This window comes from Gymnogyps californianus, chromosome 24 (assembly GCF_018139145.2).
Source record: "Gymnogyps californianus isolate 813 chromosome 24, ASM1813914v2, whole genome shotgun sequence".
Taxonomy (NCBI): domain Eukaryota; kingdom Metazoa; phylum Chordata; class Aves; order Accipitriformes; family Cathartidae; genus Gymnogyps; species Gymnogyps californianus.
In genome coordinates, this window is record NC_059494.1 from 4,671,867 (window position 1) to 4,694,936 (window position 23,070).

The 23,070-nt window shown below is 47.6% G+C and overlaps 1 protein-coding gene across 2 annotated transcripts; it reads right to left on the bottom strand.

Annotated features, from left to right (window-relative positions):
• Positions 1–1,242: 1,242 nt before the first annotated feature.
• SCAMP4 (secretory carrier membrane protein 4) lies at positions 1,243–23,062 on the bottom strand. 2 transcript variants are annotated; one of them, XM_050910658.1, is made up of 9 exons: positions 22,194–22,428; positions 21,971–22,051; positions 16,275–16,345; positions 15,779–15,834; positions 12,863–12,991; positions 9,582–9,738; positions 6,308–6,409; positions 5,175–5,292; positions 1,243–4,443 (listed from the first exon to the last, which is right to left on the bottom strand). In XM_050910658.1, exons 4-9 carry the CDS (start codon positions 15,783–15,785, stop codon positions 4,267–4,269), a joined length of 690 nt encoding a protein of 229 aa, XP_050766615.1. In that variant the 5' UTR covers positions 15,786–15,834; positions 16,275–16,345; positions 21,971–22,051; positions 22,194–22,428; the 3' UTR covers positions 1,243–4,266. The 2 variants fall into 2 exon arrangements, with proteins under 2 accessions (XP_050766615.1, XP_050766616.1); XM_050910659.1 differs by lacking the exons at positions 21,971–22,051; positions 22,194–22,428 and adding an exon at positions 23,044–23,062.
• Positions 23,063–23,070: the final 8 nt, after the last annotated feature.

Sequence of the window (23,070 nt, forward strand, 5' to 3'; positions counted from 1 at the left end):
ATTAGGGCTAATTCATAAGCAGACAACACAAAACGAACCACTCTCGATCACGCACGGGAGAACGAGCTGCTCGGAGGTGGGTGGACGAAACCTTCCTGCCGTGAAACATTCGCGTTCAGGGCCTGGGAAACCGAAGAGCGACAAAAACACATCAAGAACCAGACAAAAGGAAAAGCCAGGCCCCTCGCAGTGTCCCGTCTGATGCACCCCCGGCTGAAGAGCCCCCACCTCGACGCCAGGGACCCTGAACCTTTTGGGGAGCTCCTCGGGGCGGGGGGCTGAGCTCAGCTGCACAACCACCCCCCGTCCCCGCGCTTTGGGAACGTTCCTGACGAACCTCGCCCCATCCTCCTGCCGAGCCCCGGCTCTTGCGCAGGGAGCGCGGCGGAGGCGAACAACTCATCGCTCCCAAGTGCCAAGGACCTGCCCGAGGAGCAGCTGAAGCAGGACCTTAAAGCTGTGCCTCGTGCTCAGATTTTAAGGGCCTGGAGCAAGAATTTGAGCAAAAGCCATTTCATCTTCGTGCTCGACACATCACTGGCACAGCAGTGAGCAGCTGTAGGAAACCACCGCCGGTGAAAGCGAGATGCTGATGGCCGGGCAGGGGGCATCTGGCACAAGGCTTGTGGGGACAGGAAGACACTGAGATTAGCAGATGTCGTATCGAGCAGCTGTGATGAAAACGGCTCTTGTAGGATTAAATATCTGCTATGGAGTGGAACTGGGGTATGAAGCCACAATATGGTAATTTGGGGCAATAAATTCAGCTACGTGCTAAATAGAGCGATTCAACTCACCTTTGCTGTCAAACAGCCCGTTTACTCCGGGGACAACGATCTCCTTCCGGGCAATAAACCGGAGAAGGCAGAAGCCAGCGCTGCAAGGGGCTGGCGCGAGTCTCTGCAGCGATAAGGAGAGGCCAGGAAAAAGAGCTCGACCCCAGCGCTCGGGAGATGAGACTTCCTCACCGCCACCCACACCTCTGCTCTCTGTTCCCTTTGTTAGAAAATAACGGCAGCACCTTTGGTAAATGCTTATCGGGCATCTGTAAGAGTACAAACCACAGCGTGCCACTCTCGCGCCGGTCCCCAGCACAGAGGATGAGCTTCATCCGTAAACGTGCTGTTCTTTTAAGGAAAAAACAACATGAGGTGGGAGACTTTGGAGGAAAAGAGAGATTTCGCCATTTCCCTCTGCCAGATAACTCCGGTTACCTAGGAACAGACACACTTCTCTAATGCGGCCAGTTCTTCTCATCGAGCACAGGATGAGCATTTATTGTCTTGTGATCAGGAGAAAAAACACAAACAAAAACCAGAGCTCCAGAAGTGACATGAAACATCGCACACATACACGCCACGTGATGCCGAACAAAACCAGGAGCCAGGTCCAGGTTAATGGTATTAAGAAGTCTTAGAAATCTAATGTAAACATTTAAAAACATACAGAGTTGTCCAAAAAAATAAGCCACGGTAGTTCAGGCAGCGTGTTGAGTCAACTTTCTGGAATTACGGTTTCTGGCATCAAAGAGGATGGAGGGGGGGATGAGATGGCAGATCCCATCCAGAGAGGTTTATTTAAGCTCTGGAGAGATCTCAGGCAGTGTGTGCTAATGGGGTGCGATTTTGGTGTCTGGCTCCAACCATTTTGGTGGGCAGGCTCCTAAGTACCCCCTCTCCTTGCATCAAGCATTTTCAATGTGACTGAAGGTGGGTGCTTCAAAACAGCCCCCCAGATTATCCAAGGAGGGGGGGGGGAAAGGAGAAGCAGGACGCGGAGTCCCCAGCAATGCTTCTCCTCTTGGTTCCTTTGAAATCTCCAACCTGACACACTAAAAAAGGACAGACACCAATCGCTTTTGAAAAATTTTGGCAAGAGGCTGAGGATGGCGAGGGGCAGGGCCGGAGGGAGCGTGGTACATGGGTGCACCATGTTCTGGCTTCCAAGTATCGCCAATCTCACGTTCGGCCCCGTTAACCTCCCCTCACTCCCCTGTAGTGCAATCGTATTTCCAGGGAGTTAATCGACAGTTATCCCTCTCTGATGGCAAGCGACAAAGAACACTTCAAATTACACTCGACACAAGACAAAGGCACCTAAAAGCTCGACAACACGATCAGGTCGTGTTCTGTTAAGAAGGCTTCAAGCGTTTGTACTTACAAGCACATTGCACACTCACAAGAAAAAACCCCTCGTGTTCGGAGCATGTTAAATATCCCAGACCCAGCAAAAGGCCGGTTCTGCAGCAGGGCGTCAGTGTTGCTTGTAAACTGAAATTCAGGGAGGCTCTGCCCTCTGATTCATGTTTGCTTTCGCTTTGGCCCTAGTAACAAAGGTGTCATGCAGACTCCAAGCCGTACTTCACTTAGTATTTACAGTATGACACAGGAAAAGTTAATAGAGCAAACGGGAAGTTCTGCAGGGGCGATGGGGAAGGAAGAGTTCTCCTTCATGAACTATTATTTTATTAGATAAGGCACATGTAGAGACAGTTTTCAAAAGATCACTTGCAAATCAATTCCACCTAGCTAGGACAACCTCCCTGTCCCTTTCCAGGAGCCAATTTTGTTCTCCCGGTTACTCAGTGTGAATCTGGAGTGACTCCACTTACACCATAACATCTCACCCAAGCCAGGCAGGCTCTGGGTCTGACCCACGGGGTGCCCAACACCGCCCAAGTCTCCGCAGCAGAACGCTCCGTCCTTCACCCGATCATTGGGCGAAACTTTCAGAGCCGAAGACTTTGAACGCTCACTCCCTATAAAAATATTAGGAACTGACCTCCCAGTTTTGATAGGTTTGAAAAAATTCACAGCAGGCTGCCGAGGGAGAAAGAAAAAACTGCAGCCTTTGCTGCTTGGATCGCTGTAGGACACAGGGGAATTGGATGGCTCAGGCTACAGGAGTCCTGATGTGCATGCACAGAATGGAGATGAATGATGAGACGGATGCTAGCTCTCAGGGAAAACGATCGCTCCCAACAGCTTTATCCTCTCTTTAGTCGATTCTTGGAGAAAGGCAAGAATCTCTCTCTCCCTGCTCGTACACGGAAGGAAAGTGCTGCTGCCTCCACAGACGCAGACCAGGTCTGCACAGCTAACATCAGTTACGAGGACTAACAAACTTTCCTTGGTCTACCAGACCCCACTGCATAATGTTTGGATTTCAACTACATCGGTAGAAGGCAGAATTAAAACTATTCATTTTAACAGAATTATTCCCAAACCACGCTGGGGCCCCAGCACTGAGATCAATAGTTATCTTGCATCCAGCTACTGGCTGGCAGCCCAGAAAAAAGGGTGTCCCAACAGGGGAAGGTGTGTCCCACAGAGCATTTCTTGGGTCAGCACAAAACCTGGATGCCACATAAGTGGAAGCTGGATGGCGTAGAGATCTCGTGCTGCCTACCTGTAACAGGGTGAACATCCCCCAGGTAGCCAGGTCCGAAGCCCAGTGTCAGCCAGCTTTTCAGTAGTTTCCAGTGGGCTTTGAATCAGGCTTTTAGCGAGCAATCATTAACCAAGTGAGATGAATCTGCACCTTTGAAGCACACAGATCCGGCAAAAACTTCTGGCAGCAGGGAAAGCAAGACTTCTAGCATAACAATAGCCCTAGCCAGGCAAATGAGGACTCTTGTGGACTTCACATCTGAAAAACACTCACCCACAGCAAGCACCGTTATCTAAAGGATTCTTCACCAGAGAGTGCAAGCAAATGAGGTTGTAGATTTTACAAATACCTTCGATATCACTAGTACCAAATAATTTAGGTGTTGCATTTCCCTTAGCGTGAAAAATTCCAGATTATTCATCCAGGAGAGTAAACACCAGTTGCTACTAATGCTCTGATTGCGTTTGTTACAGACAACTTGGCGGTGTGCTGCGCACGTGATGAAAACTAAGCAGGGAGGCAGGAGAAGGAGCAACTGTGGTAGTGTTCGCCGTTGGGAGGAAGTCAAGCCTTTTTCACATATGGTCATGAGAGGATTCCCTCAAGCAAGGGCAGTGAACGGTTGGTTCCTCAGTCTGCAACGAGGCAAATACTGGTAACTCAACGCAAATGAAAAACTTTCTGATAAGGCCGTGCAGTGCTCCGGAGGTGGCAAGGGCTGACAGCACATATCTTCTGCAGCGATGAGGAGACAAAAACCAAAAAAGTCCCCAAGATGACTGGGGTGCTTGGGGGGGAATGCAAATGATCTTTTCAAATAACAATAATAAAAAGACCAAAAAGAAGAGAATCCAGGCAGTTTGCAGCTGTTGCTGCTTAAGGCCATTGGTTTCCTGGGGGATAGTTGGGCACTGTGGGGTACTCTGGCAGGCTGTTCCCAGAAAAATTGCTGTACTGGGCCTCCCGGCTGGGAGGGTTCCTCCATGTGCCGCTGTTCCACTCGTCCTGAGCTTTCTGAAAGCTCCCACCAGCCCCTCGGTAGATTTTATGTACCTAATGGATGAAAGAGAGAAGAGGAGGAAAGTCAGCAACAGATACCCACACCTCTCCCTCAGAAGAGCTATAGTCACTTTGGTACTGTATCGTGTGTTTGTGTCTCTCTCTAAAGAGCTGTATTTCCAAGGAACAAAAGCACTAAAAATGCAATAATACAGTGAACAGAGGTGCAAATAGATAATATCAACCCAAGACTTGAACCCATTCCAGCCACGTGTCTGGGATTCAGGTTGGGGATCCCCACAGCAGGGCAGCCAACCCAGGCCAGTGGGCTGAAACCTCTGTAAAACTGACACTGCTGCTTCAGCAGGGCTTCTGTCTTCTCTCCTCCTCTGCCATCAGTCTACTCAAGCTTTCCAGGCAGTCCTAACTCCAAATCCTTCTTTCTGCAGGAAACCGAGGACCACTTCCCATCCTGCCACCCAGTCCCCACTGCAGGCCATCTCGAGATGCTTCACCTTTACCATCAATGACCATCCCAATGAGCAATGAAGCTTGCTTCGAGTGACGTAAAGGAACATCGCCACGTGAAATGGTGACGACGTCCAGCCCCAGCTCTCTTGTGTTATCTGGCTTTGTCCTCTAGACACTCTGAGGGACACCAACTGACTACACTATAAAACCTTTAAAAGCAGTGATGGCTTACAGTGGCTGCTAAGCTGCCTGTTCACATTACTGTGAGACAAAGTGCAGATACTCCAAATCAGAGAGCCATCTGAAGCACCTACCCTTAAAATGCAGATGAGCATTGCGACCGCTGACATTGTAAACATAATGGCAGGAAACAGCATGAACACAGCAGCTGCAACATTGGTGCTAAAGAAAGTAATGGCTGCCAACCATCCGCTGGGAGAAACAGAAAGGAAGAAACAATATCATTATAGCTCTCTTTTTTAAGTGTAGGTGTCCTTATTATCAGAAAAACTGTTTTCTCATACCCAGAAATTACAAGGCAGCTTTAAAGCTCTTGAAAATGAAAAGAACAATGAAGAAAATGGACAGAATTAAATGCAGCTCAGGCAGGTATTTCCCCAAGATCTCAAATCTCACTTGCCAGCATCCCTCGCTAATCCAGTCTCAGACCTTTAGGAGACAGCCAGCTGCACAGACTTCGGGAAGAGAAGACTTATTCCCAAGGTGCTTTTGGTTGTGCAGAGGTCCTGCATCTCTAGATGCAGAACTGGGATCTAGATCACCAGAACTGGGATCAGGGAACATGAGGGTCCTATGATTTACACTGCGTCTCTACTCCTGTGATGGCAATAACCAGGTAGGGCAACTGGAGAGCATCAGCAGTTAACAAACCAAAATGCTATACGGAGTGCTAGGACTTTCTATTATTTGTAGTTTCAGCAGGAATTGCTCTCAAGTCTCTAGAGACAGAAAGTTAAAATGCCAAACAATTATAACATAACCAGAGACAGACACTAAAATGCTCTCATTTATTTTAGGACAGCTCTCACAATACTTGCTCTATAGGCCAACAGTGAGTCATCATGCACTGCTCACCATGTGCTGCGAATACTTTGAGGGCAATGCTAAGAGGGGATCAGATGAATCTTGAAACTGGCTGGTTAAATGGTAAAAAGAAATGGACATTGTAGGAAGGTGCTAAAAAGAACAAGCAGGTGAAGATAATCTGACTTCTGCCAACACAGGAACTCTTGCAATAACCAGCAACGGAAACAAAATTGTGTACTCCATAATTATGCCACAGAGGAAAACAGAAAGCTTCTTCCACTCCACCCTGTACAGACTCCCACCAGTTTCTCAAAAGTTCATGGAAACAGCCCATAGCCTGAAACTCTCAGGCACGGGAGCTGAGTGCTCAGCTACAAAACTCTAGGAGCATCCTGCTTACCAAGCTCCCCATCCAGAGAAACCAATCGCCTGCAGGATCGTGAGAATAAACTGCGCGCCAAAGATGAAGAAAAAGGCCATGAAATTAAATGAGCTGTCCGACCTGTGAAGGAAGAGAGGAAGTTAGGGGGAGACTGGCACCTCGCGTTGCTTCACACTGGTGTTTGACCCCATCATGTACAAACCCTCAAAAGTGGTATCTCAGAAGAGATCCCTCTACAGCTATGTACTTTGACGGCTACTCCTCTTTCCCTGGCAGCGAAAGCACACAGATCCATGAATCATCAGCGCCTAATGTCTTCCAACAAGCCTGGCTCCTGCAATTGCTCTACCAAAGTAACGGCATGTATGATGACACATGAGGAGAGGCAGTCTCCTGCAGAACAGAGAGTGCCTGAATAATTTCTCTGCCCAAACATCTGAAGACAGCACAGCCTGACACCCGTGCAGCTCAGCCACTGGCAAGTAGGCCCAAGGGGGCCTGAACACCGGCAGGCAGAGTTTGCCCATACGCTAAAAGTGATCACTGAGCATGAGGATTCCAGGTGGGAATGTCTCAGTGGCTGCTCGTCATCATGCTTACACGCCCACAGTTAATAATCCAGCACTGGGACATAATAGGAGGAAAAACAGCCACAAGAGAAGCGGGTGGTACCCCGTCTGGGCAAATGCAGAAGCATGCTTTCACATCTTTGTGGGCTCCACATCTTCAGGATGTGAAGGTTGAGAGGGTCCCGAAGGTTCAGAGGGTCCCGAATATGTGAGGTCCTTTAATTTATGCAGGTATAATAGACAGCATGGATATGATCGCAAACAAGAAGGCTGACCAGATACATTCAGGGTCTCTCTGTCATGGGTGCACTGGGGCACAGCACTGTCTTGCCTGAGTTTTGGCTCTGCCACAGAACTGCAGCAGAACATCTTCATCTCATTAAACCAGCTACGACGATGAGCCAGCCTTTCACTGTAAGCCCAGGCACATCTAAAACTCCCCAAACTGTAATTTTTTATGATATAAATGATTCCTGTTCCCTCAGGAACTCAAATGGCCCATGATTTACAGAACAGATCTACAAAAAACACTTCAGTTGCTTATGAGGCAGCTTGGTGCAAGGGGAAGTTTACAAAAGAGCTCCAGTCATTCCCAGCTCCTGCTCAAACCCTGAAAGTGTTTAAATGTTTATTATTGGAATTATTATTATTTTAATGTTTACTAGTATTATAATTCTAGTCCCTAATGCCTAAAGAGGAGATGAGGGAGGCAGGACCCCAGGCTCTAGTCTGAGACAAGTGGAAAAGCCTCCAGCCAGACCCCTGCCACTCTGAGCCGCGTGCGCTGGTACGGTTACCTTCTGCCTTTCAAAACATGGCCACAGAGATGCTGTGAAAGAAATTTGTCATCCCTGAGTATCCTCATGATCCCGCCCTTCAAATATCACCTCAGAGTACAGCAATGTGAAAGAAATACCTTAAACATGGACTGTTCACAGTAGGGCCTATCATAATCCAATTAACAAGGATTAGGCTTGAAGCTGAGCCTTCAAACAGACTCTTGCAACTACGACCTGAAAGGGCTGGAGGAGTCTTCATTTGAAAGGATCTGTGGGAATTAGTGAGGATACACAGAAAAGGTGATTTCTGATCCAGCTTTCTGGCGCAGATTTGCAACAGCTTTGCCCTAGCGCCAAAGCTCTGCAGCTAATTTAATTTTGGATGCAGAAGTATGATGAAGGTTTTACGAAAGCATCCTCGCAGTACATGATGCCAATATTGAAGGGTTGCCTCCTCCCAGAACAGGCATAGCGAGTGGGTCTGACCTCGCTTTCTTGAATCACAACTAGCTGCGATCCCACAAGAAACAGTGCTGCCCCACTGCAGTATTTTTCAAGCCTCTTCTACAACTGATGTCAAAGTCAATGATCTCTGGGCTTGCCAGTCTGTCCCTAGGGCTTATTCTTTTTTTAACTGTAGAAGTCTTTACACAGAGTAACCTCAGGGACCTTTCAGTATTCAGTTGCATAAACACATACAAACAACATTAAAGAAATAATTAGAAACGGTCCTTGTGAAGCCCAGAGGAGGTCAATGGGGAGGAGTAATTTTTCCCAGACTTCAGAATGGAAACTGCTCTATGAAGAGAGCTCTAGCCGGCACTCAGAGGCCCTCAGGCTTCTGAACAAGGGATGGGGACAAAACCCCAGCTCCAGAGGGCAAGAGTTCATTCAGAGCTGGTATTTTCATGTCTTTTAAAACTTCCAGATGAATCCAACCCAGTGGCCTTCCGTTTCCATCAGAAGTAATCCTCCCCTGTACTCCATGATGTAGTCACTGATGTTCTAAGCCCCACCAGTGCATTAACTGCCCAGTGTTGTTAGTATACAAAGCGTAAATTCAGAAGAACATTTAAACAACTAATTTAGCCTGTGCTAGATAGGACCCCACCTGCCAACTCCCGTTTCTATCAGCTGCTTTTGCTGTTATCTGAACCAGCTCATCACAGAATCTGGTGAATAATCAAAATGCAGAGTATTCTGGTAACAGGGAACCAGAAAGAGCTTCGCCTTCAGAGTCCAAATCCCTGACTGGTGTGTGGGGTCTGCTGGTGACCTGCAGTGTGACACTGGCAGTCCCTCCCCGCCCTGCGTCAGGCTGGAAACTGCTCGGGATATTCACGGCTCCGACAAGCATTATGCATTAATGTCTGAATAATGCTTCGTGATCCACAGCAAGCACGAGGAAATGCAAATGATCATTAATTAAAGTGAAAATGTAGGATGGCTTTAAATATTTGTGGAGTTTCAGAAGGACTCGCTCCAGGGAACTGCTTTTATCTAAAAAGCAAAGCAGCCAAGCTCTCAAGTATCTAGAGACAGAAAACTGAAGAGTTCTCAAAAACTAATAACTTAATAGTCTTCCATCAAAATAAACCTCAATGAAGCTTTATACCAAATTAGTATCTATCTTAATGCTATACTGATATGAGGGTGCTGCTAAGCTTGAGATATTCAAGTAAAACATGAATTTCATCCTCATGGAAGTGGCAAACTACTTGCTGCTGCTCACCTCCGATCCTAGGCAGGTGACCCTCAGTCCTACATCTAGTATTTAAAAGTAGCCCCATTCTTCTTCATTTTGAAAGTAAACAAGACATTCAGACATCAAGTCCTTAATCTTTACCCCAGACAGAGAGATCTCCATAGGGGCACTCTCCAGTAACAACACATCTCTCTCCCAGAGGAAACCGAAACGAAACCGCCTCACGGGCTTCTACTTACCGAAAGGCTTTGTACGCAGGTCGGAACCAGCAGATGTAGCCGCAGGGACTGAAGAGGATAAGCCAGAGGATGGCCAAACCAAAATTGACCCCATAGCCTCCTCCGATCCACCACGCCAGGCATGCAATTATATTCACTACTAGCGTGATGCAGTAAACTGTAAAGAGGGCAGAGGAAAGAACGTGAGGTTGTGCAGTTTCATGTCTTCACGCAAAAAGGAAACAAACACCCGGTATTATAATAGGAAGGGTCCACGCTGCAGTGGGAAACTCAAGCCCAATAATGCAGCTGCTCCAAGCGAGTCGCAGGTTCCTGCGCGGCCCCAGGAGCCTGCAGCACAGACACATCCATCTCCAGAGGGAGGGAGTGCTGCGGCAGAGGGATGAGGAAACTCTTTTGGGACCTGCCAAAGGATGGAGAGCTGGGTAGCAACCAGTGCGACCACTACAAGACTCAGGCCAGTATTATTATGAATTACAAGCAAGGTTCAATTCCCATTTGCAGCAAAACCCCTTTACGAGAGGAGAGGGATGTAAAACCTGCACCCTGCACCCAGCCTCAATAGGGCTTTGGTCTCCGTGCTTGCTGAGGCTGCCTCAGGAGCTATTACAGAGCCAGCACAGTGCCTTGCGGGTGTTCTCTCTGTTTTCCTGGGCCTCTGAGGAAGCCTGGAAGTTAGCTTCAGGGCTTGTAAGTGCTGCCTTGAGCAAGGGGATGAGCAAACTCCAACCAGGCTGAGAACATGGGACCATAGGGGTGGCTGAAAGGCCTTTTCACACCTCTGTTCCTGCCACCTGGATAAAAAGGAACAGTGACAACGGCCCCCAGAGCACACCAGTGCTGCCGTAAGTAGATGTGCATGAAGTGACGCTGCTCCCCACTTTCCCTGAAGCTCAACATCACCGCAAAGGGGGGTTGCACACTTCCTAGCTTTCGCAGGCTGAGCTCAGTCCCCATGCCAGGGGCTCCCCGCTTTCCTCCACGCGCTCCCCTCAATACTCCAGGGACTCCCTGCAGCTGTCCCTGCATCCCCCCAGGCTCTGCCAGTGTTGAAGAGGCTTAGCCCAATTACAAGCTCCTGTTTTGGAAAACAGGTGGTAACTCTTAAAAAAACTTTGCGGTAACCTGTATCAATCAGCACAGATAAAGACAAATGAGAAGGCAGAGGGTCCAAACACAAAAGACCCTTCAGTACCGCCTGGTGATGAGCTCACAGTAACGCTTTGGACCCTGGCCTCATATATTCAGTCAAAATTAAATCCCTGAAGTGCGCTTCACCCATGGTAAGTGAACATGCCCTGTCTGTTCCTTGCTTCGCTACACGTGGTGGCTTTGCAGCATGCCTGCACATCACTGGCTTGGTCCTCTGACGCCCGACGCCAGCCTGGCCTCTCCTTCTGACTCTGCTCTTTCCTCCTCTTGGCACAGACCCACCTGCCTTCCCGCAGCCCGGGGGTGCTAAACAACTACAAAGTTGTGTGGTTGTAAAATAGTATTGACAACACAGTTGGGAGAATCTAGCGTGGAAAGCATCTGAACCCAGCTGCTGCTTCTGACACACAAATTACATGAGAGTTAAAATAAAACATTGTTTTACTACAAAGAAGATTTCTTCTGAGTAGCTAACAAGGTTTTATAAGCAACGGCTTGGATGTATCTTAATATTGGGGGGAAGAAAGAATTTTAATTATTTAAATTTCATTTATACAGTAATTAGCTGTACTTCTCCAAATTTTTATTTTCAGAAGCCATTTATTCTCCAAAAGTTACTTCATAAAAAAAAAAATCCACCAAGCCAAGAGCACCTATAAAGTTCTAAGGAACTTCTGGCTCTCCCTGTGCATCAGGTAGGAGTTTGTTCTCCAGTAGTGGGAGCTCTGGTACAGGTTTCCCCAAATCACCATCCACCTTAATAAAATGTTCGCATCCAATTAAAGTAATGAGCATTCAACCTTCTAGCAACGACTTTTGCATTTCTATTTTTAACACCGGCCTTTTCTTGTTTACCGCTTTCCCTCCATATGTGTCTCTCTCTCCATCCTATCCCATCCCATCCCAAAAAGTAGGGGAGACCCCAAAAGAAAGCGTGCTGCAGATGGAAATTTAAAACTCCTGGTGAAAATGCCGGGTCTCCTCAGCCATGTGTAGACTAGCTACCCAAATGGCTGGCACCTTTCCAGCCTGCCATTAACTTGAATGAGGGACGCTTTGTTTAGGGAGAGTCGCAGACAAAGGCAGCTTTACAGCGTGCAACATTTAACCAGTTAGTCTGAAGGGACAAGCAGTTTCTTCAGGCAAGAAAATTACAGAGCTCATTTCAGCATCTCTAAATAACGAAAGAACAATGGAGTGATAGATTATGCTATTATTTATGCACACAAATCTCTCTCATACACACATCCTATGCATCTGGAATAAAAGCCTTGCCACCAAATGCATATCTGACAGAAAACAAGCTTTCCTTCAGCGAGAAGGGTAAATAGGATGACAAGCATTTGGGGGAAAAAAGATAAGCAAGGCAAAAAGATTTTTAATCTTCCAAAGCATTCCCTCTGGTTCTCTAGGCCTGCCACACCATTTTTCATCCGATTTCATTCCTTGGAGAAGAATGGTCAATTTTCATTACTGGCTTTCGAATGGCTAAGCCAGACAACACAAGCCGAGAGCCAGGAGGTCTGTTCATACAGAATATCAGCAAATCACCAGCTGTGACCAAGAGGATCAGCGCCCTTCTCCAGCAGGACGGGGAACGTTCTGCGGGCTATGGATAGCTAAGGAAGAGACAGCGTATGGCTAGAAGGCACTGCTTCGATTGGGAAGGGAAATCTGTAGATGGCACAAACAAGGGGGAATTTTAGCCTTCCTATAGCAAGGTGGGGAGACAGGTAGCAAGCATACAGGCCACGTTTATTTTGTTGCCTAAAGTCATCTTAGTTTAGGTGAGTTGGGAATTACTTTAAGAGGGCTATTTTGGGGAGTAAAACATCACTTGACATTAATAAAGAAATCAAACGCAGTCTGCTTTTTTCCTCCTCAAATTTACTAATAGAATTTTCTAGCACTGACACTCTCTCCTTTCTTCAACAGCAGCTCTGCGGCAAAGATTCAAGGCACAGCAGCTTAAAATTTGGGCATAAAATTATATTACAGTATTCTAAGATGAATCATTGTTTCTCATCAACTAACTGCAGTCAAAACTTTAAAGCACATAAGTCATCGAGATCTATGTTTTTTCACTACACACGTACATTTTCCCAGCACAGGTTTCTTACTCAACTTACAGATCCATACGTGGTAGATTCTCTTCACCAGAGACTGATAATCGATGGGAATTTCATCAGCAAAATTCTGGTAGAAACACGGTTTCAGAGGGATAAACTTGGGGAGCGGTGGGAAGTTATTCACCTTTTCTACAACGCAGAACACAGATATTAGCTGAATGCAGAAACATTCTCATATGGCTGAGCAAGTGCAATACCCTCCATACATTCCCAATACACACCCGTGGACCCCTAGGTCGAGGGGACTCACAAGAACCAAAAGAGAAAACCATCGCCAGCTCTGGCCGTTCACGTTACTCACTGCAGCGCGTTCATCCTCACCCTGGACACCAAACATTTTGTTCTCGTTCCTCAGCAGGGAGACGCGACATTTAAACTAGCACATGCAAGGCTTAGAGCGAGGAATAGAAACGAGCTAATAAGCAACACGTGGATTTGATACCTTTACACATCAGTGTAAAGTTGTGCGAAAGGCGCTGCAAGACAAAAACCTTAAAATAAACTCCAGGATGAGGTTCCTCAGGAACGGGGGAGAGGCCAGCAACATCTGGGGGAAACAGGCTGCACAGAGGTTTTTAGTTAAAACCTCTCAGAAAACCAAAGCAAGAGGAAAGGCAGATTTACCTTCAGACACAAGCTCTGAGTAGGTGGGCTTGCTGGCGCATGGATCAGGCCTTAGGACCTGTAGTAGATATGTCCCTGTGACAGTAAGGAAGGGTGCCTTTGGAAAGCATCTCTCAAACTGCAATTTAGTACTCAGATATCATCCAGTTCAGGGAAGGCAAGTCAGATGTCAGGGATGATTTTGTTGTGACAAGACTCATGAACGTACCCTTTTTTCTTTAAAAGTCGAGTTTTTCCTGTAAGGTTAAGCCCCAGGAAAAAAAAAAAAAAATGAAGGAGAAAAAGGAAAAAAAGCTTTGCATTCAGATACAATAAATCAGCAAATGCTGACAAAAGCAATATGGTGAAGAACACCTTACCTTGGGAAGAAATTATGTTTTAAAATCAAGTAATTAAATGCCTAAATCCTCTGCATTTAAGCTGCTGTCAGCTGCTAGACAGACGCGCAGATTTGTCTGTGTATATGTGTGTGCCTGGATGTGCGTTTCTACATGTTTGGGAATGTTTGCTCTTGCCTTCCAGTGCTGATTAAAGTTTGATTCCAGGGCATTGTGACTAATTGTCTCTGGTCTACTTCAGCCCCAGTAAACAGAATTAAAAACAACCAGAGGAAGAGATGAAGAATGTCCTGGGAAAACCTCCAAATGGCACAGAAGATGAGAGGAAATGTCTGAACAAGAACTGTCAGCACAAGAGTTCCTCTTCTCTTGCCATTATCTCCGTGTGAGAAGACATTTTGCAGGAGCAGCTTCTTAGCTTCATTTGAAGGTTGGCAGGGAGGAGTCTAAAGCGGTAAGCCATGCTTTAGGAAAGAAAAGGCTTTACTTCATGCAAAGGAAAGGCATATTTTCACGCAGAAAATATGGCGAGGATAACGCCCACTGTGAGTACATTAGAATTACATATGGAATAATGTCTGAAGTCACCAGCCCAACTTGACTTTTCAGTAGACTTTTCCTTATAAAAACATTAAGTCTTCTGCGCCTCCTCACCCATCTCTGCTAAATGCATTTTACATTAATTCAGATGCCCTCTAAAGCTGGTATTAGTTACCGGCTAACACCTACTGCTGACCCCGAGACACATAGTGCTGATGTCCCACGGCTGCTTTCAAAGTCCATAGGAATTTGGACTTCTTAGCACTAATTTTTTTGTTTGCTATAAACACCCAATGGGCTTTCTCCTGGACAGTCTGTCTCAGCAGCCTACAAAAGGACATAACAATGCTGGATCAAAGGAAAGGAAGGGGGTACAGCTTTTAAAGCTAAAGAGACAGCTCTCTAGGGAAGTCCGTAAGACCACAGTAAAAGCAAATTCTCAATTTTTTTTTTTTTTTGAGGGATGAGGAAAATTTTGTTCTGTCCCTCTTCAACAGCTGAAGCTGCAGCTAGTTACTTTGGTCCTGCTCTCTTCCGTTTTCTCTTTCCTCCAGTACAGATCTGTCATGGGCAGTAGAGCTGCTGCCAGCCTCTAGTGCAGAAGTCCCCAAATGGTGGGGCCAAAACCAACTGGCCTGCTGGGCACCAGCCACTGCAGTTTGTCGCTGTTCAAGCTCACAAAATGCTCCAAATACTTCCACAATTGTTTGCTAGGTACACAAAGATCAGGATTACACCTCTTCTCTGGTGCTGCCCAGCTGCAAGCAGCTAGACGACCACTTTCTCCCATGCAGAGACCCCGTAGTTTTCAACTGTTTTGGGTTACTTCCAAGAATAAGACAAAAGAAATCAAATGAAAATATCCCCTTTCATGTCTGACTGCATAGCTTGGAGTGCTACAGCACTCCCATCAAGGCTAGGATCAACACGTTAGATTAGCAAGCACAACCCCTCCTTTCAAAAACCAAACTGTATTACCAATGAACAGCAGCTGTATGGAAGTCCTGGACTTTCTCTTATCTTAAAAAAGTTGGGAGGAATTTTGTTACTAATTTCACTACAAGTAAAATTAAGATGTATTAATATCAATAGTACAGCCAGGAATGCTGTGGAAAGCTGTTTAGCCTCTGCAAGGAAGGAATTCTTCTCATGTAATTTTTTGTGAATAAATTTCATCCTCATAAAACTTTCCAACAAGTCACACCTGAGCCTTTATCGCTAGAACAGTAACCTCAGCGGACAAATCTGCAGTGGATACAGCGTAAAAGTGAATGCCTGAAGAGCTTTAGGGATCACTAAGATCTCAGGAAGGGACACATGTCACACACCTGATGTGTTACAGCCATCACGGCATACTGAAAAACATTCTCTGAAACCGTTCTCCCTCCATTGCCATATTTTGAGGTGCTCTTACCTGCCATTTCTACTAGGAGCGTTCCCTGGTGAAGTTTCAGACAGACAGCAACAGATCTATTGGAGAAAGAAAATCAGGTCAGCACATGTCACTAACCAGCACCCAAAGAACCTCCTGGAATCGGGAGTATCTCTGGCAGAGTGTTTGACAGACTGCAAGCCCGGGGTTCCCACTACAAACTACTTGTCTCCAATTGCCCAAAGCAGGCATGCTGGAACCTTACAGAAAGGATCACGATTTCTCCTTGTTCATATGAAGCTCCACCTGGTAGCATCTCATTCAGCACAGCTCCACTGTCAACCACTTTTAAGGCTTGCATTATTCACCAGCAAACAAGTGTGCTCTTAGCGGTACCTGGCAAAGGCTGAGGATGCAGAGAGCCACTGCCAGAACACGTGTACCTTCCAGCTGCAGCCAGACAACAAGCTGAGACAGACAGGTCTGGGTGGGACCCTGCAAAGCACATACATCGGAAGAGAAATTCGTACGAGCTCACCAGACTTAATGCCTCATTTAGGTCTTGAGATGATTTGTTGGCTCCTGGCTCTCTGTGGACCTTCCCAACTGCTGAAACAAAGAGATAATCACTGTTAGCTGGGAAATAAACTGATGTTAAAAAAGGAATCGGCTGGTACACAAACCCCAACATCTCTCGTTATTCTGATAATTCTGCACAGCCCTTCTTAAAATGCGGATTCATTCTTCCTGTTACCACCACTGAACACGACCGTAATTCTGGAAGAATCAAATCCTGCAAAGTTTACTTGGCGTCAGCCGTGTTGCTGATTTTGGCAGTACCGATCACACAGATGAAAGCCGCAGAGAGGCCTGTGCTGAGCTTTGATTCTGCCCCTTCCTCATTAAGCATATAAAACACCGTGTGCCCCTACCTGCAAATCCCAGAATGGAAAACCAGAATACCACAAAACAACCCTCTAAACCAGCACTGCAGGGTCTGACAACAGTTATCAAGAATGAAGGAAGTCTAGACTAAAAACTGCCCCTACAAAAACACAACAAACACCACATGCTGCTGCCGGCACCGACAGCAACTGCAGCGCTGAGGTCAGAATAGCTGCGCTGTATCCAAAGCCCTCGGGATTTACAGCAACTCGTTTCCCTTTTCTGCACCTCTGTGTTGTCCTCCTGCGTGCCCTGTGTATGGTCTGGAGGCTGCAGAGTTTACACTGCTGCAATTATTTTGTTGGGGTTGCATTTACTTTCCTTTTTAATTGAGCTATCTAGCACAGTCCTTGGTGGAGACAACGGCACTCTGATAAGAAGTGGGACCTGTATAGGCAGCTTATTCTTCCTGCACATAGAGATGCAGTTATATACAAGCTTAACTATGTCTACATAAAGGAGAACACATTACTTTGCCTGTACCAGTCTAAGAAAGCAATGGTGTGGACAGGAAAGCTACGTCACTCGTGAGCTGCTCAGGGCTGGGACTCCCTGGTTAAAGGCTCACACACAGGGGCCCCGTCGCAGCTGAAGCCTCCGGGCTTTCCCACAATACAGACATTACCCAGTGTCTGACAGGCGTTTTATAACTTATGATTTAGAAATGGAAGCATTTTGCTTTGCCTTTTTTAAATGTGTGAATAGCAAATAAAGCATGAAGACAGTTAAGAATACAATTAAAACTTCACCCCACCCATTTGCAGCTGCTCCCAGTTGAGAACCGTAAATTTTGGGGGAAGAACAAATGACACACGAACACCAGTTATGCTAAAGCACTAAGAGAAAAGAATCTTTCACCGAAAGATGAGCAAATGAGTAAGGTCCACCTTCAGAAAAGGATTATTTAGTTCATGTACTTCAGTGCCAGTGTCTTACAGCTGCAGAGCGGTGGGAGGCGTCAGTCTGTCTGCTGGAAAAGGGACCAGAAGGAAAGACCAAGGGACACATTCCTGGCATGACAGGGGCATTGTGGCCAAACAGTAGCTCTTGGGTGCCCTCCCTTCTCAAGGAGACAACTGTGGTGCAGTTGAGTGGCTGTAACTCAAATAAATGAATCAAAAAACAGAGAACAGAGAAAGCAGCATTCTGGTGATCCACTCCCTTCTCGTCTTTCTCAGTTGTTCTCATTTACCTGCTGTCCTGGTTTCGGCTGGGACAGAGTTAACTTTCTTTTTAGTAGCTGGTACAGTGCTGTGTTTTGGATTTAGTGTGAGAATGATGTTGATAACACTCCGATGTTTTAGTTGTTGCTAAGTAGCACTTCTCTTAAGCCAAGGACTTTTCAGTTTCCCATGCTCTGCCAGCAAGCAGGTGTGCAAGAAGCTGGGAGGGAGCAGAGCCGGGGCAGCTGACCTGAACTAGCCAAAGGGCTATTCCATACCATGGAACGTCATGCCCAGTATATAAATCGGGGGGAGCTGGCCGGGTGGGGCGGATCGCGGCTCGGGAACTAACTGGGCATCAGTCAGCGGGTGGTGAGCAATTGCATTGTGCATCACTGGTGGGTTGGTTTTTTTTTTCCCTTCCTCCCCCTCCTTTTTTGTTATATTCCTTTTCATTACTATTATTATTATCATATTTCATTATTACTATTGTTAGTATTATATTTTACTTTAGTTATTAAACTGTTCTTATCTCAACCCACGAGTTTTACTTTTTTTTTTTTTCCCTCTTTCCTCCTCCTCACCCCACTGGGAAGGGGAAGGGGGAAGCGGCTGCACGGTGCTTAGTTGCTGACTGGGGTTAAACCACGACAGCCTTTTTGGCGCCCAATGTGGGCGTAAAGGGTTAGATAACAGATCTGACCAGAGCGTGTTAAAACGAATTTGTTATTTGTTGTATTGTATTAGTTTAGTAGTCGCCGGTCACAATGTTGGGTTATAGCTGGCCGGGAGGCGCAGATCAGCCAGCTCCCCCCTGTTTATATACTGGGCATGACGTTCCATGGTATGGAATACCCCTTTGGCTAGTTCAGGTCAGCTGCCCCGGCTCTGCTCCCTCCCAGCTCCTTGCACACCTGCTTGCTGGCAGAGCATGGGAAATTGAAAAGTCCTTGGCTTAAGAGAAGCGCTAACTTAGCAACAACTAAAACATCAGAGTGTTATCAACATCATTCTCACACTAAATCCAAAACACAGCACTGTACCAGCTACTAAAAAGAAAGTTAACTCTGTCCCAGCCGAAACCAGGACACCTGCTAATTTCGTAATAAACCTCAGCCACGGTTTAATGCTTTGAAGACAGAGATGATCCTTATGGGTCCCTTCCAACTTGAGATATTCTATGATTATCACGTAAAGAAGCTACAACCGAAACTACCAAATATTCCTCTCTTTGGCAACCTTTGCTTTTGTGAGTAACCTCGCAGAAGTTCCTGGGACAACAACTGCAATTTCCCTACAGAAAGATGTGTTTTGGAACCGCAAAGAGGCATTAAAAATATTTCCTTCTGCAAGGACAAGCTCATATGACCAAGTTTTACACTGAATAATCAGTTCCTGAAATGTGTTGACCTTCCATGGGTTCAGCTGCACTGAGACTCCAGCCTGGCTCCCGGTGAAGGGAAAGGGAGCTTTCCCCCACGGACACCTACGGCAGCAAGCTCAAACCTCCACGGGCATGAACTCAGGCTCCAGGATCCAACCCAATGATATTTTTGTTCAGTGCTCCAAGATATACTTGCACAGGAGTCGCTGTTTTCATACCTCCCCAGCTCACCACTTAATTTGGGCAGGATTTCTGCAAACTCTTAATTGCAGGGTCTCGGGATAACAGGCCTCAGATGTACAGCCAGGGAAAAATCCTGTGTCTAATAAGTGATGACGTTGCTCAGCTCGGACGGCCAGCAGCTAAAACTCCTTTAGGGGGAAAATTTCACTGTGCAGCCTAAACATCCTGAAGACAAGCTCCAGTTGTGAGATCCTGGCATAAGGAAATAGATTTGCAGCAAATACAGATAAACAGGTATCATCCAACCACACATGAATTTGTGCAAGATAACAACACATAAAAAAGCTCTCTATTCACCGGAACATTTTCAGTTTAATTGGGAATAGACAAAACCCAACATCCTGCACTCCACTGCAGATATTTCTTCCTATATAATCCACTATTTGCAGAGGGAGGGAAAAAACCACACACGCTAAGGAAACCATGGTGTGAAGTGAACTTCCTTTTTCCACTGTGCTCACCCGCAGTCAATGAATAACTCCAAAGTTCACAGTCCAACGCACATGACTCACAAGAGCCCACTGGAGACAGTCGGAGCTTTTTTGCACCAGCGTTTCAAAGACAAAAATGCCCTGTGTCATTTTAAGAGACAGCATTTTCCTTTTTAAACCAAGACACGTATGCAAGCAGCACTGTTTTTCTAGGTGGACAACAACATGATTACTTTGAATGTGACTTTAGCGTGAAACACGTTTCACCACCTCAGATTAGGGAAAATTTTGTGAAGGAATACCTGCGCCAACCTGCGTGAGGCACATTATATGACCACATGTATGTTACTATTTAGTCCTCTTGTTTATTCTGCCTATATTACAGTAAATACTTTTAAAAGTTTCAGTTATTTCTCACTAATTCTTTCTCCAAGAAGACAGAAGGGCAGTAGGGGAAATAAATAAAGGACAGGCCCAAAGAGGAGTGCTGACAGGGAGGTGGGAGAGCTGATCTCATTCCTGCTTTGCCATAAACCCACCTGGTGACCTGGGGCAAGTCCCCTAAGACCAGATTCACAGGACACCAGCTCCTCTCATGCCATCTGCACATGTCCCAGCCAAACCCAGAAGAGCCCGACATCCTAAGCTTTCCATCCAGCAAAATTCACCAGCTTCTGAAGTCTTGCTTCAGGATATTTTCTGTACTGCTTTTATATTTTCATTCTGATGTGATGACTGCAGCGAGGCTAAGAGCTTCTATGCAGATCTGTACTCAACGGTTTAATCTAGAGTACTTTGCCGAAAGCAAATCAAGGGGCAGGATCCACACATAACAGCAACGGCAGAAGAACTTGCCAACACTCCCTCGTAAGACAATGATTTAATGATTAGAGCACGAGCAGAACAAGAAGACCTGGGCACAACGCACATCTGAAGGTGGTTCAAGCTTACCCCTCTGGTGAGGGCTATCACCAGAGACCCGGCTTTCAGAAGTCACTTTACGCTGCAAGCCAGCAGACCCCAACATTTCGGAAGAGCAAATGGCCTAAAAGCAAGGGCACCCCGAAGGGATCTGGGAGACGTGGATTTGAAACCACCAGGCTCGGCAGGGAATCAACGCAGCCTCCAGCGACCCCGAGACAAGCGAATGCCTTGCTTGTATGCCTCTCCAGTTGCATTTAAAAAGAAAGTGGTGACTCTGCACCGGTTTTAAGAGAAAAGGCTGGTTTTGAGTCTCATTCAGATGCTCAAATCTTATCAGGAACTTCCCAGAGAGCTCAAGGCAGCAGAGGTCACTCTGCAAGGCACCAAAATGCTTGGCTCAGCTTTAGGAACCTAGACTTTGTATAGCTGATACAGTTTGTATTTGACAGTGTTTCCTCTCCCTGCCATGCGCTGCCAACTCTTGCGGAGTGGGACACTGCCCCTTCAGCGACACCAGCGCAATGCTTGCAGTGCCATGCTTCAAATTAGATGAGGCAACAAAACCAGCCAAAAAAGTAATTCCAAAAGCTGCCCAGGATGACATAAGAATGGGGAAACTGTTTATGGCAGCACTGTCGCTAAGAAAATGCCCAGGGAACAATAAAGTTAGCAGGGGTTAGCCTCCTCCCATGTCAGTCCGACAGACAGCTCCAAGTTACAGGAGCCTCTTGGGGACTCCTGGCTGCACAGGGTATTTTGCTGCCCCCTCTCCCCCCAGCGTGGAGCTGGTGAGAAAGCACAATCGGAAGCAATTCCCCTCAAGTATCTCCCAGCCTGTTTACACAGCCGTATCTACTGCCTCAGCAGATGGGCAGAAGCCTTAATTTAGGTACTACGGAACCCACAGCAGACAAATATTGACTTCGGTACGACCGCTTCCAGAAGCAAAGCTCGGCCACTCAGGGGCAGAAACGCAGAAGGCTCAAAAGGAAGACAGAAAGCGCAGAAACACACGAGTTCAGGGCACAAGCCTACTCCACCGCTTGTCACCTACTCAGACTGGCCTCACATAGAAGACCTGGGCTGCAGACAGTAGTTGGCCCAGAATAACACTAAAAAGCAGATAAATTAATCCATCAATTACCTGCTTAATTTCTAAATCACTGCTCTCTTCATCACAGGGTCAGATAAGAGTTTCTTCAGCTAGTTAATGCTCACAAAAAAACTAAGACCAGAGAGGGAGAAATAAAATTACCATGTCGGTGTTCTGTCTCTGTCAAGGGCAATACGTGAAAGAGCTGGTACCCAAACCATGCGTGTCAAAAAGCTTCACCCTCACTCCTCACAGTCCCTGGAGAATCACTTACATGAATTTCCCCAGCAGGAGCTGTGCAGCTGGCCTGCGCTCACTCTGCCCCGAGCACACCAGCCTCATCCCCTTGGCCTGCCCTGCGCTCCCCTGGGAGCCGCTGAGCACCGGCCCTGGCAGACGTGTCCCAGCCGGCTGGCCCCACACAGCCAAGGCAGAAAGCACCCGTGAGAGACAAATTCCCGAGCAAACCCCCGGGGAGAGGATGGAGAGCGCAGCCGGGGTGCTCGCAGTCCTCGAGGGGACAGGGCCAGCCTCGATACGCCTGCCACCGTGCTCCACGGGGGGCACGGGACCCCCTCGCCGCCCTCCGCCGGGGCTGTCTCCAGCACCACCCGCACACGCTGCCCCCGATTGCTGCTCCCACCGGAGCTGACCCCAATCCCTCCCCCCCCCGCCACGGCTGTCCCCGATTCCTCCCCACACATGCGCCATCCCCCCAGACCTGTCCCAAATACTTCCCCAAGCACAGGCTCCCCCGACACCCCCTCCCCTGCCGCCCCACCCCGCTGTCCCCATTACCCCCATCGCTGCTGCCCCCAGGGCTCTCCCCCTCACCTCCTCTCTGTCGTCCCCCTCCCCGGCCATTCCCCGCTGCCCCACCGCCAGCCCCCCGGCAGGCCCCCGTTACACCCCCAGGGCTGAGGCAGCTCTGCCGCCCCCCCCGCGCCCGACCCTCCTGGGGCGGGCCCGCTACACCGCGAGTCCCCGAGGCCACCCGCGCTCCCTCCCGACTCCCACCACCCCCCCATTCCTCCTCCGAGGCTGTCCCCGCCGTATCCCCCCACCCCCGGCCCGGCCTGTCCCCGTCCCCCAGCAGCCGCGGCCCCGCCGCTCACCGTGCTCACCTCAAGGCGCAGCGGCCGGAGCCCCGC

What these genes read in the sequence shown, in the direction of transcription:
- SCAMP4 (XM_050910659.1), bottom strand. An exon ending in TTCTCTGGATGGGGAGCTTG is followed by an intron (nt 5,293 to 6,307) that starts GTAAGCAGGATG and finishes TGTTTCTCCCAG; the next exon opens with CGGATGGTTGGCAGCCATTA. An exon ending in TGCTCATCTGCATTTTAAGG is followed by an intron (nt 4,444 to 5,174) that starts GTAGGTGCTTCA and finishes TTCATCCATTAG; the next exon opens with GTACATAAAATCTACCGAGG.